Below are 19,027 nucleotides of genomic sequence, written 5' to 3'. Positions count from 1 at the left end.
AGTCTTACTGAACCAAAGAGACTATTGTCGTATTTATACACGCGTTCGATAATAGTTTATCTATCTATCTTTGATAGATATCTATTTATATAAGAGGCTTGTCTGTAGCCAAAACCAGGTCTCTTACAGGGCATCGTAAGAGGCTTATCGGTAATTAAAAACAGGCCCCGGGCAGGACGTCATGTTTTCGTAGCAATGAGTACTATTCTCAGTCACCTCACTGCTTGACTGCTCGATTGCTCAACTGGTTGACTAGACTGCTCGACTGGACTGGTCGATTAGACTGCTCGGATGATTGCTCAACTGAACTGCTCGACTGAACTGTTCGATTTGACTGCTCAACTCAACTGCTTGATTGGACAGATCAACTTGACTGTTTGACTGAACAGCTCGATTTTACTGCTCGAGTGGACTACTCGACCCGACTTCCCGACTTACTACTCGACCCAATTACTCGGCTTACTACTCGACCCAACTGCTCGACTAACGGCACGATTGAACTGCCCGACTGGACCGTTCGATTCGACTGCTCGAATGGACTGCTTGACTGGACAGCTTGATTCAACAGCCCGATTTGACTGCTCGACTGAACTGGTCAATTGAACTGCTTGACTGGACTGTTCAATTCGACTGCTCAACTGATTAGCTCGATTCAACTTCTCGACTAGACTACTCGATTAAACTACTCGACTCAACCGCTCGATTGAACTGTTCGACTCATCTGCTCGATTCAACTGCTCAACTCAACTGCTTTACTGGACATCTTGATTCAACTGCTCGACTCATCTGTTTGACGTAGATACTCGACCCGACTGCTCGACTCAACTACTTGACTTAACTGTTCAATTCGACTGCTCGACTCAACTGCTCGATTCAACTGCTCGATTCAACTGCTTGATCCCACTGTTCGACTGGACTACTCGACTCAACTTCTCGACTCGATTCGACAGCTCGACTCAACTGCTCGACTAAACTACTCGACTGTTTGACTCAACTACTCGATTGGGCTATTCGATTCGGCTGCTCGACGCAACTGCTCAACCCGATTGCTCGATTAAACTGCAACGATTCGACTAGACCACTTGATTTAACTGCTCGACCTGACAGCTCGACTCAATTTACGACTGAACAGCTTGATTCAACTGCTCGACTTAACTGTACCATTCGACTGCTCGACTGGACTACTAGACTCAATTGCTCGATTCAACTGCTCTACTAGACTACTTGACTCAACTGCTCAACTAGACTACTTGACTAAAATGTTTGATTCGACTGCTCGACTAGACTACCCGATTCCATTACTCGACTCTACTACTCGATTAAACTGTTCAACTGTACTGCTCGGTTCAACTGCTCAATTTAACTGCCCGACACGACTGCTCGATTCAACTGCTAAACTCAACTGCTCGACTGGACTGCTTGACTGAACAACTTGCTTTAACTGCTCGATTAGACTGCTAGATTTGACTACTCGACTCGACTATTCGATTCAACTGCTCGACCTAACTGCTTAACTCGATTGCTTGATTCGACTGCTCGACTCACCTGCTCAACTCGATTGCTTGTCGCGATATCATATGGTCGGTGTTAAATCGGATCGCACCAAGCTGCAAAATTTAAAAAAATGAGCTGTCAATAAGCAAACGAACAAGAATTTTCTAAGCAACATTTTATTCTAATCAGACTACATGAATGTTGCAAACAGCCAGAGTTATAAGGTGATTTCGTACGAAGCAAACTATGAATGCGTTTTTCTTGAAGTCACAATTTTGTCACTCTTGTCTTCTGTCTGACTTAACTGGAAATTAGCAGTCATTAACTTTTCGTCGGAGAGCCCAATTTCGGAAGCAGTTTTTGAGTCCAAAAGCGGGATTCTGTTTATAAAAATATGAATACTGCATTTTTATTGCCGATCTGATCACAGCGAATATATTTTCATGAACAGAATTTTTTTTAAACCAAAAATCAGAGGGGTTGTGTACAAGACACGACCGCATACGTACCTATATACGCAGGACTACGTAAGTCTCTTTGTAGTGATAGTGGCATGTATTCATGCTTGTAATCATTCGATTCTTCATGTATACATGCTATATGCAACATATATACATGCTACATGCGTTGTACGTAACATTTATCAAAGTAGTAACATTGCATACGTTTAATTCTCAAAAGATTGTGCATTTGAAAACAATTTAACAAAATCAAGAACACAAACTATTGCTTTCCTGCTACCTTACTGAAATTAAAGATTGTTTTTATTATCCATGGTTTCCACGTTGAAGAGATTTTACCAATTCAATCCTATTTTATCAATAGTACATCTTTCCACTACACTTCTAATGAAATGGCAAGCATGCGTATTCATACAGAGTCGTATTATACCGAACACTACAGCTGTAGCTCAATTTTCCAACACAGATATCAAGTTCGCCGAGTTTTAATCGTCTCGTAGTAAAGAATTTGCGATCTGCTGGGACAACGAACTTGTGTCATTTTTTCTGGCACACTTCCCTAACACAGACATCAAATTGGACTAGGTTTAATCGCGTTCGTAAGAAATTTGTTGGCACGAGGGGGCTTTGTTAGTTTCACTGGCGTACTTCCCAAGCAAGGACATCAAAATGGTCTAGGTTGAACCGCGGTGTTAAGAAATCTTGTTGAAACGAGGGAACCGTCACTTGTTTTGGTTTACTTCCCAAGCACAGATATCATATTGGTATAGGTTTAGATCATCGTAAAGGATCTTCCAACCAATCACGAAGCGAGAATTCTGGTAAAACATAGGTTCATTATTTTCAAGTTTGCAATAGTTCAACATCAAGAATCCATACTTTTCTTCATTTGGGTCAATTCTTAGAAGATTTTCCGATCGATTGGTGTAAGAATATTGAAAATTGATCGGAAAACCGCTGAACTAGTAGCGCTCAAAACCTTTCATTTTTCGTGACGCTCGCATTTTTCGATTTTTTGGAATGACACCCCATCTCGAAACTTGCCGTAAGACGTAGTCCTACGTCAAAAACCGCTTTTGAAATTGGCAGAATCGATGACGACTAATTTCATCTTAACACCGACCATTTGAATCGGTTCGCGGCAGACAATGGACGGTTCAGAACCACTTACACAAAAGAGCCATTTTATTTATTTATTTATTTATTATAAATTATATTCATCTGACTAAGTCTTAATGAAACATATAGCACAAATCAACAAATTAATATTATATCCAGTCAGTTCTCTTCAATTGTTGCACAAATTTTCCGGTAGATTCACCAAACTCGAACAGTCCTTCAGCCTGCGTGAATGTCCGGATACATGCAGCCATTGGTTCATGGTACCCAAACGTGGTTCGATGAAACTCGGTATGCAATAGCGCCGTGGTACGTAATGGCTTTGCGATGCACGAAAGTTTAGTTTAGTCAGTAAGGTCGGTATTTTTGCCACTAGCGTTGCCTGTTGAACTTTGCGACGCCGTTCCAAAGCGTCTAAAGGTACCATTACACTGTTTGTTGAAGCTGCAAATATTTGCATGAGAAAAATTTGGCCGAATAAGTGAGTTTGTCAAACCTATTTGTAGCACCCATTACACTGTGCGCTATGTTTGTCAAGGGTGTTTGGCAAATGTTTGCATCGAAGCGTCACTTAAGCGTTACGAAGCAAATATAGGCCAAATAGAATCAAACTTATTTTTTTGGGTCATTACACTGTTTGTCGGACAATGTCAAAGGAAGGAAAACTGCAAATATGATGCCATGTATCCTTTATTTGGCTAGATTTGCAGATGCTTGATTTTGAGCACTGCAAAGAAACACAAACAAACGTAGCTTTGGCGTGACATTTCATTTCTTTTTTTTGACGTAGGACTACGTCTTTGTGGAAAGTAGCTGCTTTAGAGGGTAATTTCACAAAATCAAAAATATGCGTGCGACATGAAAAAATAATAGGATTTAGGTAATAAATAGGTAACTCCATGTCCATGTCCTTGGGTACGAAAGTAACCCCCTTAACTTCGTACCACTCCAGGACATCTTTTGAATAGTGGCACGAAGATAATCCGGCCAGAAGATCGAAGGACCCTCGAGTTGCTTTAACAGAGGAAGCAGACGCTTCTGTAGACACTCCTTGAAGTACATCTGCCCGTTTACAGTCCCGGTAGTCACAAACGGCGCATTCTGTTTGCCACATGAGCAGATCGCTTGCCGAATCATATATTTCTTGGCAAACTTTAAAAGTTTTTGCATCCTTCGGAACATAAAGCTTGTGCTAAGCGGTGTACAGTAGCCCAGGAAGCTGCCGGAAATCCGCCTTGACGTTAGTCCCATCATCCATGATGAGAGAGTTGAGAATTTTCCAGGTGCTTGCGCAAAATAAATCCGCGGCGTTTTTCGGGTGACGCTATTTTTCCAGTTTGCTAAAAACTGACCGCGATAAAAATATAGTGTAAACAATACGAGCGCGAGGTGGTAGACAGGCGGAACCAGTTTTTCAATGAACTCCTCAATGGCAAAGGTGCAGAAGGAGGCTGAATGGAAGTTAACCTGGGAGTGCCAATAGAAGATAGTATTGCCCCAGCACCTGATCTTCAAGAAGTCAAACGAGAAATCGGGTTGCTGTAGACCAAGAAAGCCGCTGGTAAAGATCGTCTACCGGAAGAGCTTCATAAATATGGCCGAGAAACGCTGGCAGCGACTCTACCCTGGGTTATTTCCAAGATTTGGGAGGATGAGAATCTACCGCGCGTCTCTTCGGCGAACCCAGTATTCAGAAAGTGGTTAAAGCTAAAGCTGATACGTTGGGTAGGACATGTTGCTAGAATGCCGGACAAGTATCCTGCAAAAATGGTCTTAGCATCGAATGCGGTAGGAACAAGACGAAGAGGGGCATCGCGAGCAAGGTGGCAAGGTCAGGTGGAGCGCGATCTAGCGAGCACTGGGTGGCCGCGGAACTGAAGAGCAGCTGCCATGGACCGAAATAGATGGAGAAATTATACTGCGCAGGCCTTGTCAGGTTGGTAAATGGTTGGATAACGCGTAAAACAGACCCCATTGTGGTCCCTACTGTTTTACCTGACTCACTGCGAATATGCGTGTTATTGAAATAAAACGTCATCATGTGTTTTATTCGTTTATAACGCATATGCAGCTAATATCGATAACAACCGATTTTTTATAAGTTGTGCTTTTGTTATTGCATTTAACTTGCAAAAAGTTGCATAAATAACAATTCAGTTTCACAATACAATTATTGCGTACTACTAGCACTTGCAATATAACGTTTAAGTACGTTATTTTTAGTGATCAAAATCAACGATATTTTCGATACAAGGGCGATATTTTTCGAAACCTTTCGAACCAACACGATACCGCGAATACAACGCTATGCGCAGTGAGTCAGGTAACACAGTAGTACGGCTACCTATCTAAACCAAAAAAAACTTACAACAAGAGTCAAGAAATATTTTCTCGGAATATTCGGCATGGGCCAAGGCGACGAAAAAAGGACATGGAATGGAGACTTGGTACATGGAACTGCAGATCGCTAAATTTCGTTGGTGGCGACAGGGTGCTGCTCGATCAGCTGGAACCCCGAAAGTTTGGCATCGTGGCACTGCAGGTGATCTGTCGCAAAGACGAGAAGGTGTGGAGGATCCGTGGCGGCAGAGCCCGATTTTTCCAGAGTGGTGGAGCGACCAACGAGCTGGGAACGGGTTTCGTAGTGTTGGGCAAAATGCAGGATCGCGTAATGGACTGGAAAGCGATCAATGAGAGGATGTGCGTGTTGAGGATAAAAGGCCGTTTCTTCAACTACACCATCATGCACGCGCATTGCCCACACGAAGGTAGACCCGACGACGAGAAGGAAGGGTTCTATGCGCAGCTGGAGGCAACGTACGACAGCTTTAACGAGACAAGTTTAACGAGAAAGTGAACCAAACTCGTAAGGCCACACACCAAATCCTGACATGTGTAGGGACGAGGGAGGGGATTTAATCACAAACGAGCGCGAGGTGGTCGACAGGTGGAAGCAGTTCTTGGATGAACACCTCAATGGCAGTATAGTAGCAGGAGACGCAATGGAAGCTAACCTCGGAGTACCTACAAACGACAACAGTGTACTGGCTCCCGATCTCGAAGAGATCCGACGAGACATCGGTCTGCTGAAGAATAATAGAGCCGCCGGAAAGGACCGACTCCCGGCAGAACTCTTCAAAAATGACCAAGAACCGCTAGTAACGGCACTTCACTGGCTGATTTCAAGAATTTGGGAAGAAGAGAAACTACCGGAGGAGTGGATGGAAGGCGTAGTCTGTCCCATCTACAAAAAGGGCGACCGGCTAGACTGCTATAACTACCGCGGCATTACGCTGGTCAACGCCGCCTACAAGGTGCTCTCAAGAGAATTCGTAGGGCAGTATCAGGCAGGCTTTATGGGGGCCCGTGCTACTACAGATCAATTTTTTTCTCTCCGACAAATCCTTCAGAAATGTCGAGAGTACAACGTTTTCGTAGATTTCAGAGCAGCATACGATACCATTGAACGCGGACAGCTATGGCAGATAATACACGAATACGGGTTTCCGGACAAACTGACGCGGCTGATCAAAGCTTCTCTGGAACGATGTGATGTGCTACGTGCGCGTTTCGGGGACACTCTCAAGCCCGTTCGAATCGCGCAGAGGGTTACGGCAAGAGGATGGACTATCCTGTATGTTATTCAATATCGCTATTGAAGGTGTGATCCGGCGAGCGGGCATCGAAACGAGGGGAACGATCTTCAGTAAGAGTAGCCAACTCCTAGCCTTTGCAGACGACCTTGACAGCATTACTAGAAACCGTGGGACGGCGGAGATAACCTACGCCAGACTAAAAACGGAGGCTAGGAGGATGGGGTTACAAATTAATGCGTTGAAAAGCAAATATATGGTAGGAAGAGGCTCCCGAGAAAATAACGTTTGCCTCCCACGGACAGTGACTATTGACGAGTAAGGAGATCCAACGACACATTCAAGCTGGAAATCGAGGCTACTTTTCCCTTCGCAAGACGTTTCGATCAAGGAGCATACGCCGCCGCACAAAGCTGACGATGTACAAAACGCTAATCAGACCGGTAGTCCTCTACGGACTTGAGACAGTAACTTTATTTACGGAAGACATACGTGCACTTGCCGTTTTTGAACGAAAGGTGTTGCGGACTATTTTTGGCGGAGTGATGGTAGTGAGCGGACAGGACACTACTTGGCATAACTTAGCTCGGACGTCTAGAGAGCGGTCAATGCGGCTGCTGTCCAGATTGTACTTGAGCTACAAAACCGCTGGAGAGCCGATCAACGGCGAATAAACAACCTAATTACCATGGTCCAGTAATTATCTAAGAGAATACGTTAAGTACAATAGCCCCTCCTTGAAGTGATACTGATAAGGTGGTGCCAGGGAGGATTGACACTGGAGACTCGAGTAGGGTTTTAGTGGGTCGGGATCCTCACGCCCCATTTGGGGGGTCGGGATACCTAACCCCACACCCTGAGTCTTCTCAGGTATCTGATACTGCCGTATCTTCTCAGGTGCTCAGCAGATTTCTCTACTCGTAAAAAAGACGCTAGTGTTTTACCTGACTCACTGCGAATATGCGTATTATTGAAATAAAACGTAACCATGCGCTTTATTCGTTTATAACGCATATGCAGTTAATATCGATAACATCGATTTTTTGTAAGTTGTGCTTTTGTTGCATTTCCGGTCCTCAGACAATAGGTCGTATGAATAAAACAGTTTGCTTTGCTTTTCCCGTTTAAATCGTATGGGAGCATTTGCTCTAACTCTTTTATTCATACGGCCTAATATCTTCATTCAGAAATCCATAGTATAAAAGCAATTCGTTAGGGCACTCGTGATTATTCCACACAGTCCCGAAATATCAATAAAAATAATTTGATTTGATTACCTGTGCCACCTGCCGAGAAAATTCTTAACTTTTGTCTATTACCAAAAGCATCTTATCCAGTTCAACAACTATGTCGAAAACAGCAACTCAATATTTTATCATACTCCAGAGATATCACAGAATTAATTTGATTTGACCGTCTGCGCCATCTAGCGAGAAAATTTCGGGCTGTTTTATTCATTACCAGCAAGTCTTGTCCAGCTGAACAATTCAATCGAAAACAACAAGCTTCTATCTTATCACTCTCGTGAGATATTACCGAAATAATTTAATTTGACCGCCTGTGCCATCTAGCAACACAATTCCAATTTTTTTTATTTATTACTAAACGCGTCTTTTGTAGCCGAACAACTATGTCGTAAACAGCCAACCTTTTATCTTGCTGCATTTCCAAATTATTCTCAAATAAACTTAATTGCGATATAACTCGAAAATTATCTGGGTACACTGATCAACTCTCGCTAAATCCCTTGTCAAATTTGGTAGCAAATCTACTGTCAAATTAAGTGGCAAAGTGAAGCGTCACGAGTACAAACATGGTTTGATGATGTTGGTCACAGGCTGTGACTCACAGCCCATCACACTGTGTGGCAAACAATATAAAATTTACTTCGGCAAACTTAAGGCAAACTGTGTTTGATCAAAAATTTGCTGAGCCATTACACTGACATCAAATAAATTTGATCAATTTTATCAAATGTTTGGTTCTTATGCAAACAGTGTAATGGTACCTTAAAGTCTAGCAGGCGACATCGTTCTTGATACGGCGGAAGATTATCAGGATCTCTCCAAGGCAAATCCCTTAGGGCCATACGGATGAATCTTCTTTGAATGCGCTCGATTCTTAAAATCCAGGTGAGCTGATAGGGCTGCCAGATCATACTTGCATTTTCAAGCACAGGACGGACTAACGCACAGTACAACGATTTTAGGCAGTGAGGATCCTTGAAATCTCTCCCAATTTTGGCAATAAACCCAAGCTGTCGAGATGCTTTCGAAATAATAGCAGAATAGTGAAGGTTAAACGTAAGTTTGGAGTCGAGTACGATGCCGAGGTCGCTAACGTGATCCACCCTCCGGAGAGTACTCCCGTCTATGTTATAGTCGAAGATAATTGGACTCTGGATGCGGTGAAATGTGATCACATTTTCCTGTGCTTACAATCAAGTAGTTTAACTTGCACCAGTTCACGAAGACGTCTAGTAATTCTTGCAGCCGGAGACAATCGTCGATGGAACGCACGGGAAGACGCAATTTAAGGTCGTCAGCGTAAATAAGTGCGCATCCGGCTTCAAGCAGTGTAGTCACGTCGTTGAAAAATAGAATGAAGAGCAAAGGTCCCATGTTGCTTCCTTGGGGGACACCAGATGCATTGGTGAACACACACGAAACGGCAGATTCTAGTTTAACTTGTAAGACTCTGTCGCTCAAATATGAACTAATCCACGACAATAGCCGCTGTGAGGCCCCCAGTCGCTGAAGTTTTCGTAGAAGGGTACGGTGGTCGATACGGTCAAATGCAGCTTTCAGGTCAGTGTATACTGCGTCCACTTGTGCTTTTTCCTCGAGTAGCACAATGCACGTGGAAGCAAAATCGAGTAGGTTAGTTGAGACCGATCGCCAAGGCATAAACCCGTGCTGGTAGAAGGATATATAGTTCTTCGTACGATTGAGAATTTCGCTGCTTACGATAATTTCGAAAAGCTTGGAGCCAGCAGACAAGCTTGTGATACCTCTGTAGTTCCGTACATTTCGGCGATCACCACTCTTATGGACAGGGAACATGAACGATTGTTTCCAGATACCAGGAAATTTGCCTTGCGTAAAGGATTTGTTGAAAATGCGACACAGTGGCGTAGATAATTCAGATGCACAGCGGCAAAAAATAGCAGCAGGAATTCCATCGGGCCCCGCGGAGAAGGATCGCTTCAACTTGCGTGCTGCTTCAACAACCATTATTGGGGTTATTTCAAAGGTGTCGAGGTCAACTAGTCCTTCTGGAACGTTTACCGCAGCCGATTCAGCTTCAGCATCAGTAGCGAACGTATTGGCGAACACAGAGGAGAAGAAAGATGCGAACATTTCACAAGAGTCCATGACGGAACGCGCCTCTGAGCCGTCAAGATAAACATTAGCAGGAATAGAAGCACTTTTGCGTTTCGAGTTGACAAAACTCCAAAAACCTTTTGGGTTCCTTCGCAGGTCAGTTTGTACACGGAGAACATAAGACTTGTACAGGGAAGCGTTGAGCTGGCGATATTCGTCACTAGTCCGTTTGAATTCACGTTCACCTATAGAATCAGCATAGTGGAGATAATGTTTTTATTCAGTTAAATTAAATCCCATGCAAGTATAAAAACTATTTGTTTCAGTTTCCGGCTAAGACTCTTTTATGTAAAGAAACTGACTAAAGAAATGACATCGGATCTCAGTCAATCACGGCCACCTGTTATCATTAAATCTAGTTTGCTCATCGATGATTGTTGTGCGTGACTCTGTTCAAAGTTAGTCGAAAAAGTTCTAACAATATTTTTCCGACCTCAACATTTAGGCGATTTTATGAACTGTACGCTTTGATTGCTTAATGTTTTCGTTAGGCAGCACGGATCGATTTCGTGATGATATGATGTTATTTGTTGCCGTTGGCTTGCAGTTAATATTTTCCGCCGCGTTCGTCGACTGATACTCCGCAAGTTTCGAGCAAAAAATTTAGAAGTTTATATCGAGATTCATGCCCACTTGGTTCCGACGAACCGTTAATGAGTTACTTGTCATTTCTTTAGTCAGTTTCTTTACTTTTATGTACAACATCTTAGAGGAGTGATGGCCAAACTGCGGCCCGTGGGCCGCAGGTGGCCCTTTGAGACGATTCGTGCGGCTCGCGGACTGATTTGAAAGATGGTGGACTTAGGAGAAATTTTTTGATGACATAGGAGTCCCTCAGTTTAATCGTTATGCCTCGCGCATGTTGTGAATCTGAATGATTTGCGGTTTAAATATCATGGTGATTCCTAGAAAATGGTTTTTGTTGTCACCTATTTTGCATTTTGTTATGCACAGGAATGGCTAGAGATTATTGCGGCCCGCGGCATTCATGGGTGATCTGATTTGGCCCGCACCATGCATATGCCTGGGCATCACTGTCTTAGAGCTATATTATGCAACATAAGAACTCAAAGAACTGATACAAAGATTAAACATTTTCGCAAACACTGGCCAATGAAATGTATCCGCAGTCTTCTGAACAGACAGAACAGATTCGGGCTCGTTAAATTTTGGGAAAAGGTGTACGAAGACTTATTGACTACAAAATCATCTATCAGGTTACTTTAGTTGCTACTTTACTACTCTTATTTCGTAAAAGCAACTTTTAAAATTTGTTTAGGCTTAATGAACGCTTTCGTTCGGACTCACATTTTTCGGTTACAATTAGGCCATTGCAAATTATTTTTAAAGTTTTTGTCAAAATACGAGTTTGGACAAATTTCAAACAAATTTTGCGCATACGGGACCAACTATCGAAAAAGACAAGCGCTGAAAACCGATTATATTTTTCAACCTCAAGCATGCTTATGGTGCTGGTTTTGCACTATTTCTTTTATTTCATCTCGTTTTCTTAACCCTCCAACGGGCAACATAGTAAAAACGATGTGATCAAGCTAATGACTATTTTTTCACGAAAATACATACAAAAGCCTCCCAGTTGGCCTCGAGGCATGATGCTGGCCTAATAATCCAGTGGTCATATGTTCGAATCCCGACTGGGAGAGGCTGTAAGAGTCAGTAGGATCGTATCAACTGGCCCTGCAATTGTCCTGTACTCTAACAGCTGGCTACGAAGTCTGTCGTATAAAAACAGAAGGTCAAGTTTCGATAACGGAATGTAGCACCTAGGCTTTGCTTTGCTTTTGCATACAAAAGAAGCTCAAGTTTTGATTTTCATGCAAAAATAATTATCTGAAGAAGTCCCAATTTATCTGTTTCGTTTTTTATATCTAACTAGAGGACCCGGCAAACTTCGTACTGCCACAAATTAGACTGAATATTTCAGATTATAAAATTCAGACGAACTGCGAGAGCTGCTGGTTTTAAGAAAAAGGAGTGTACTAACGGTAGAATTTCGTAATTTTTTTAGGATTCCAACGTTTCATGTAGTCGATAAACACCGGATTTTCAGAGAGCGTGTATATCTAACAACCGTATTAAGCTATTAGCAAAAAATGAAAATTTGACAAAATCTCAAAATTATTATCATCTACACGTTGGAAACATGTCGGTGTAAAAGTTGGTTTGTCAGTTCCCAATACCCAACGGTTGTGTTGGTAGAAGTTACGTCGTGTCTTGTCTTATAAACCCTACTGATTGTTAACTTATTTTTTGTAAAAGTGAATTCGACGGCTTAAACAGCGCCAAATTGCGTCTGCTGCAGTTGATTTTCTAATTATAGGCAATGTTTAGCAATGTACCACCAACTATATTTTAATTGATGCTGAAATATATCATTGTTCCATTTAATGCTCTCAAACCTTTTTTTACTTTAGGAATTCGTCCCATTATCATCTTGTTATTCTGTATGCTGGTTCTTAAGTTAACCAACAATTTTTGGACACTCAAGCATATTTCCTTCATTACAATCACTGGTTCATTTGGGATTCCTTGATAATTTAAAATTCAATTCAATATTCTGATATGTATTCGATATCAATAGGCATATGATTTTTGTTTTAATAGATTTGTAAATTGATGGGTAAGAATTAGCCGGAATAATTGCATTGCCGAATCTGTAAAGCTGTAATTTACAAACTGCTTTAGTAATAATTTACTGATCAAGATAGCTTCATTATTCCACAAAATGAATTGAATTGTTAATTTTATTTCTAACCGTCTCGTCAAATATGTGAAAATGCTAATAAAAGTACATACACATTTGCTTTAAATCCATTTTTGCTCTCTTTGTTCCTTTGTTATTCCACGCGCTAAAATAATTTAACACAGAAGCGTAATTTTGTGAGATTTTGTACACTTTTAAGGGGTGCAATACGAAATAAAACGGGCAATTAGTTATGAACTGTAGTAAAATTTTCATTTACATTTACGTGAAGGTACTGTCATGATAGGTTTGTTGCTGAAATGCTGGAAACTCTATTTTACTACATATGTGGAATGTATTCTTTATTTGATGATCGGGAACTGGCAATTTAGTCAATTTAGTGCTTAACCTTCCTAGTGCATTGGGGTCGTTTTCGACCCATCGGCATACTTACAAAGCTTGATACTCAGTAACGGTACGAGCTAGAGACTTGAAATTTTCTGACTTTTCCTAACTTTGGAAAATTAGCATTGTGGGGGAGTTTCAGCTTTCAGCGACATCTAGGAGAGCCACAGCAAAAAAAGTTACATATTATGCATTAAGGGTCGAAAACGACCCAAGTTTTGAAATTGCTCTCATTCATCCATTTTCAATCCGAATTTCGTTTTCTTTACCTCGTTTGAAAGATATGGCCAAAAACTAGCACCCAAGGTATGTTGGGGAATATTTGTTGACTGATGGCCACTTCTGCGTCGGTTCCGGAACATGCACTACCAGGTCCCGGGGAACATTTTTATATTTTGAGATAATTCATTTTGCGGCACATCAAATCACATTGGCTTGATAAAATAAGACTAGTGGAAGTACAATGGGGACATTTTGGACCCGAATGGCCACTTCCCCATCGGTTACGGAACATCCGGTACCTGGTTTTTGAGTCCATTTTTGAATTTTAGGATGATTTCTATTGCGGCACGTCAAATTTCATCTCATTGATAACATAAGACTATGGAAAGTATAATAAACACATGTTGAAGGCAAATGGCCACATCAGCATCGGTCCTGGAACATCCGATACCCGGTTTTTGGGGACATTTTTGTTTTTTAGGATAACTCATAATGCGACATATCAACTCACATCGGCTTGATAAAATAAGACTGATGGAAGTAAAACAATGTCATTTAGAAGCCAAATGGCCACTTTACCATCGGTACTGGGTCATCCGGTACCAGTTTCGGGGGACATTTTTGGCTTTTGAGATAATTCACCATGCGGCACCTCAAATCACATCGCGTTGATAAAATAACAACAATGGAAGTATAATGGGGCGTCAGTCACATATAATCCGGTACCCGGTATTTGTAATGAACCGTAAAACGGGGTAACTCGGGGCAGATGAATTACCCTGTAATTCAAAAATGTCCCCGAAACCCGGATACCGGATAGTCCGGAACCGATGGTGAAATGGTAATTTTGGCTCCAAAATTTTTCCATTGTACTTCCATTAGTGTTATTTCATCAAGCCAATGTGATTTGATGTGGCGCATGATGAATTATCCTATCCAAAAATGTTCTCAAACCGTGCACCCGATGTTCCGGAACCGATGATGAAATGGCCATTTGTCTTCAAATGGTCCCCATAGCTCTTGTAACTGTTTTATTTGATCAAGGCGTTGTGATTTGATGTGCCGCAAGATGAATTATTTCATAATCCAAAAATATCCCGCGAACCAGGTACCGGATGTTGCGGAACCGATGGTAAAATGGCCATTTGGCTTCCAAATGACCTTATTTTATTTTCATCAGTCTTATTTAATCAAGCCGATGTGATTTGATGTGTCGCAAGATGGGTTATCCTAAAATACAAAAATGGCCCCAAAACCCGGGTACCGGATGTCCCGGGACCAATGCTGATGTAGCCATTTGCCTTCAAAATGTCTTTATTATACTTTCAATAGTCTTACGTTATCAAGCTGATGTAATTTGACGTGTCGCAAGATAAATCATCCTAAAATTCAAAAATGGACTCAAAAACCAGGTACCGGATGTTCCGTAACCGATGGGGAAGTGGCCATTCGGGTCCAAAATGTCCCCATTGTACTTCCACTAGTCTTATTTTATCAAGCCAATGTGATTTGATGTGCCGCAAAATGAATTATCTCAAAATATAAAAATGTTCCCCGGGACCTGGTAGTGGGTGTTCCGGAACCGACGCAGAAGTGGCCATCAGTCAACAAATATTCCCCAACATACCTTGGGTGCTAGTTTTTGGCCATAGCTTTCAAACGAGGTAAAGAAAACGAAATTCGGATTGAAAATGGATGAATGAGAGCAATTTCAAAACTTGGGTCGTTTTCGACCCTTAATGCATAATATGTAACTTTTTTCTAATGCATTAGGAAGGTTAAACCATTTGGATCTTCTGGATAAGCATACGTTGTAAAAAGGCATATAACAGTTTTGTGTTTGTTTCATAAATTCGATAAATGAATACACGAATTAATCAAATGAGCGAATTTTTTTATTGACGTTTTAAACTTGTGCTTAGGTTTATCAATAAGTTGTAACTTAATGATGTTATTTTCAGAAATTGCAAGAGCACAAAAATTGTTAATAGCATTGTTACATGTGGCGATTGCAATGAAGGCAACCACGTGTCTATTTACCAGACGACGAACACGGTAACGGCGCTGCTAAAAATCAAACGATGGTCGCAGCAAACACTGTCATGGCGTTTGCAATTCGCTGAGGATTTTATATGGAAAACCAATTTTTTGAGTTTTCTAATCTTTCAAGTAAATTTTTCGGTTTTTTCGCCGTAAAAACATAGCGGTGGAGAAAATGAACGCAATAAAAAAAAAGATGGTGCAAATCGGACGCTCCGTTCTCAAGTGATGCGCGGTCGAACTTTTACGCTCCTCTTTTATATATGAGATGCTTTACCCAGTTATGTTTTCATTTCAGATGTATTACATAATTAAAGTCAACCATTTAAATCACTCATAGAAAAATTTTATGGTCAATCTTTTTGTTCTAATATAACTAAGAATGAGAAAATATTCGCGCAATAACTATTTTCGTAATTATTCAGAATTCTTCTTTTTAAAAGATGATAACTCTTGAGCGCACTCTTGCACATATTTTTCATATTATCAATGCATAAAAAAAACTTCGTATGTGGCTCTGAAACTTCATAGGCTTAGGCTAAGGTCGTCTACAGATTTTCTGTGTTTACATACATATTTAAATCACTTAAATATTATGAAAAAGAATGTGTTGATAAAGTAAATTAAATGACGTTCACAAATATTTACACACCATAGGAAAGAAAATATAATTATTACACGCATTTTAATGTTAAATAAGGATTTTGAGCACTAAGGAACTGATATTTAAAAATATAATCAACTTAATTAAAGATGTTGCTGAGAAAATAAAAAAATAATTAATGTTGCAGTAGAAAGTCTAGGTCATACCGCCAGGTGAATTAATACGGGTTTTTTGAATGCTTTCATATCCAGATCCATTTTTAAAAATTCGACGAAGAGATTCCCTACTGATATTCAGTTCAACTGCCATTTTCCGTGCGGACCGGTCACAACTGCGACAAATTCGCTCTCTCGAACAACTTTTCTACCTCTGCAGTTCTAACGCTTCGTTTTCTTCCGGGTTTTTTTTCCGGTTTTCAACAGATCCCGTCTCGACAAATCTTTTTACTGTATAGTATGCAAATCCTCTTTTTATGCCGAGATGTTTGAGGTCACGAAAAATAGTGCTGTATACAGCACCGTTTCGGAATTTACTTATTATCAACGACCGTAACTCGAACATTGGTACGTGTACACCGAACGAGACACAATACGAAAATGAAACTACGTCAAGTAAGACTTAAGTCATGATGACTCACACACATGATATTAGTTTGATTGTATTAATGGTATATGCCGTTGCAAGCATAAAGTGATTTTTGTTCGAATATCACACTATATATTCACTATGGTAACAACTGGTGCAGCCAGAATTCTTTGCACGCTATGGACCACTTGCTATGACCACAAACACATTGTTTTGTACCAGTCACGGCAATAGTAATAAAATATACAATGTGGTATAATAAGGAAGGATTTCAAGGTATATATATATAAAACATGCATTTGTAATGCCTCTGGTGTAATCCATACGTAGATATTGCGATTATTGTATCGTGAGTGACTATTTTAAAATAGCATGTGCTTTAGCAAAATGATAATAATATGACTACAGGATAGTCAACTATTGTCAATTATTTCGAGCAATCAATTGGACATTCTTTAACATGTTTTGTTAATATTATTAAGCAGAAAATGTTTTATATCGTTAAATTTTCAATTTTTGTTTCACTATAGCAATAACTGGTGCTATCGCCATAACTGGTGCACCTTCTCTATATATTTTGCGCAACTTTATCATTTTAGTGTCAAAATGTGTTATTCACAACATCTTAACCAACTGTGTTATACATAACCATGTTGTGTTGAGAAGATGAATAGAAATTGACTTTCTTTTTTCGATTTTTAGTCAGTTCCAGTTAACGTTACCCTCCAGCGAAAGAAATCTTTACCAGATGTTCAACAGCTACCTTTCGCAACTAGTACTATGAGCAGAGAAGAAGTGTCGATGCTTGGCTCTGCACGGAGAGAGGAAGTGCGGCGACAGATAGACGAATCAGAGCGTTTGAAGGCTAATCCATTGTTATATCTAGTCAGTCCAAAAGTAAAGGTTAGTAAATGAGATTTACTAAAAAGAATCATTCTGACTTGTATTTTTTTAGGATTGGTTTTCTCGCCAGCAACTTGTAATGTTGGTGTTGATTATAAACATAGCCTTAGCCATTATGTTCTTCAAAATGCTAACATAGCGTATCCTGAGCTCATGTTTGCGTTTCAGTGCAACACTGGGTAAAACATTTGTGTATGAAAAAGCTGGTAAAGAGGATGATATTTAAGCGAACATTATGAGATAACTAACTATTCGCTGCTGCGCGTATTTTAATTCCTGGAATTTAGAACCGACACTTCAATTAGCCGACAATGTAATCACGCGAGTTGCATCGATTTGCCAACGGACTGAACGAGAAAGTCAACACCTTTTACAATCATAATTGGTAGTGTTAAAGAATTATACAACAAATCCATGTGAAAAAGTATTTTAGCAGATTTTGTTCGAAATGCGCGTACTCGTCACTTTTTGAAAGTTTTTATTCGTGTTTCTTTATTATCATTCAGGTGCATCTTTCTAATGATTATCATTTTGTCTGTTAGTATACGCAATCGCAGCGGGACGTGACGTATGCATTACTTGATATTTTGAGTTTGCTCATATTAGAGTAAATATGTTTATGCGATTGCTATATAGCTTTAACTAAGAATTTCAAAGATATTTAATAGAATTAGGCCTCGTTAATCGGATTCTGTTGAATATTTTTCATATTCTTGATAAAAATTTTATTGTGAACTTTGCCGTAAGTCCAACCTGCTAGAAAACTCAAGTTATTGTGAACTAAAGTTTGCGCTGTTTGTAAGAGCCATGGTAAGACATCATCAGCTTTAGCAGTGCAAAACTAAGTTATTACATCATAAATAAATATAGTGCATATAAAACTACAATTATTACTATTACATCGAACGAACTTGGATTATTATCCCGCTACTGTTATGAGACCTGTTCACGGGTTCTTACGCAAACATTGCTTAGCTTAAATCATGTAACTTGCGTAATTTAAACCAGTTGGATTTCGGTAAGCTATATTACAACAAATTTTTCTTTAGTATCCTTAGGGGTACTGAAGAATCGCGACCTTAAATGACGTCGAGATTCAAACTTTGTGATCGTAGAGAAACCCCCAAGTATGTAACGATTTTTATTTAATGTTTGGATAAGACTTATTAAGATGATTCAATTTATAACTAGAAATAAAAGGAATAATCTAAACTATTGCGGAGTGGAATTTAAAGTTGTTGGGTATCGTTGCTGGCTCACGGTAGATTTTTAAAGATCAGCTATGAATTTTCAAACAATGGATTGTAAAATTGTATAAATCGGATACTAAAATTTTCAATATACAAACAACAATTATTTGAACAAAAGCGGTAAATTCTTTTTCACATGGAAAAGCAGTATATTTATGTTATTCTTTATTTGTACATTATTTCTGTTCGATATCGAAAAAATTGCACATATTATAGATGAGATTTTGTTACATAATAGTTGTTCTCGGTTAATCAATTCGAAAA

The 19,027-nt window shown here is 40.1% G+C and overlaps 1 protein-coding gene across 1 annotated transcript in view; it reads left to right on the top strand.

The window, feature by feature from the left end:
• The window catches only part of LOC128740166 (junctophilin-1), a 157,541-nt gene extending 139,460 nt beyond the window's left edge, over positions 1-18,081 (top strand). The window contains exons 7-8 of the mRNA XM_053835691.1: positions 17,313-17,513; positions 17,566-18,081. Of these exons, the coding sequence (XP_053691666.1) occupies positions 17,313-17,513; positions 17,566-17,652 (288 nt within the window). The 3' untranslated portion in view covers positions 17,653-18,081. The remainder of the gene's footprint in view (positions 1-17,312; positions 17,514-17,565) is intronic.
• The last annotated feature ends 946 nt before the right edge of the window (positions 18,082-19,027 follow it).

This window comes from Sabethes cyaneus, chromosome 3 (genome assembly GCF_943734655.1).
Source record: "Sabethes cyaneus chromosome 3, idSabCyanKW18_F2, whole genome shotgun sequence".
Taxonomy (NCBI): Eukaryota; Metazoa; Arthropoda; class Insecta; order Diptera; family Culicidae; genus Sabethes; species Sabethes cyaneus.
The sequence above is the reverse complement of the archived record's forward strand: the minus strand, read 5'-3'. Positions and strand labels throughout refer to the sequence as shown.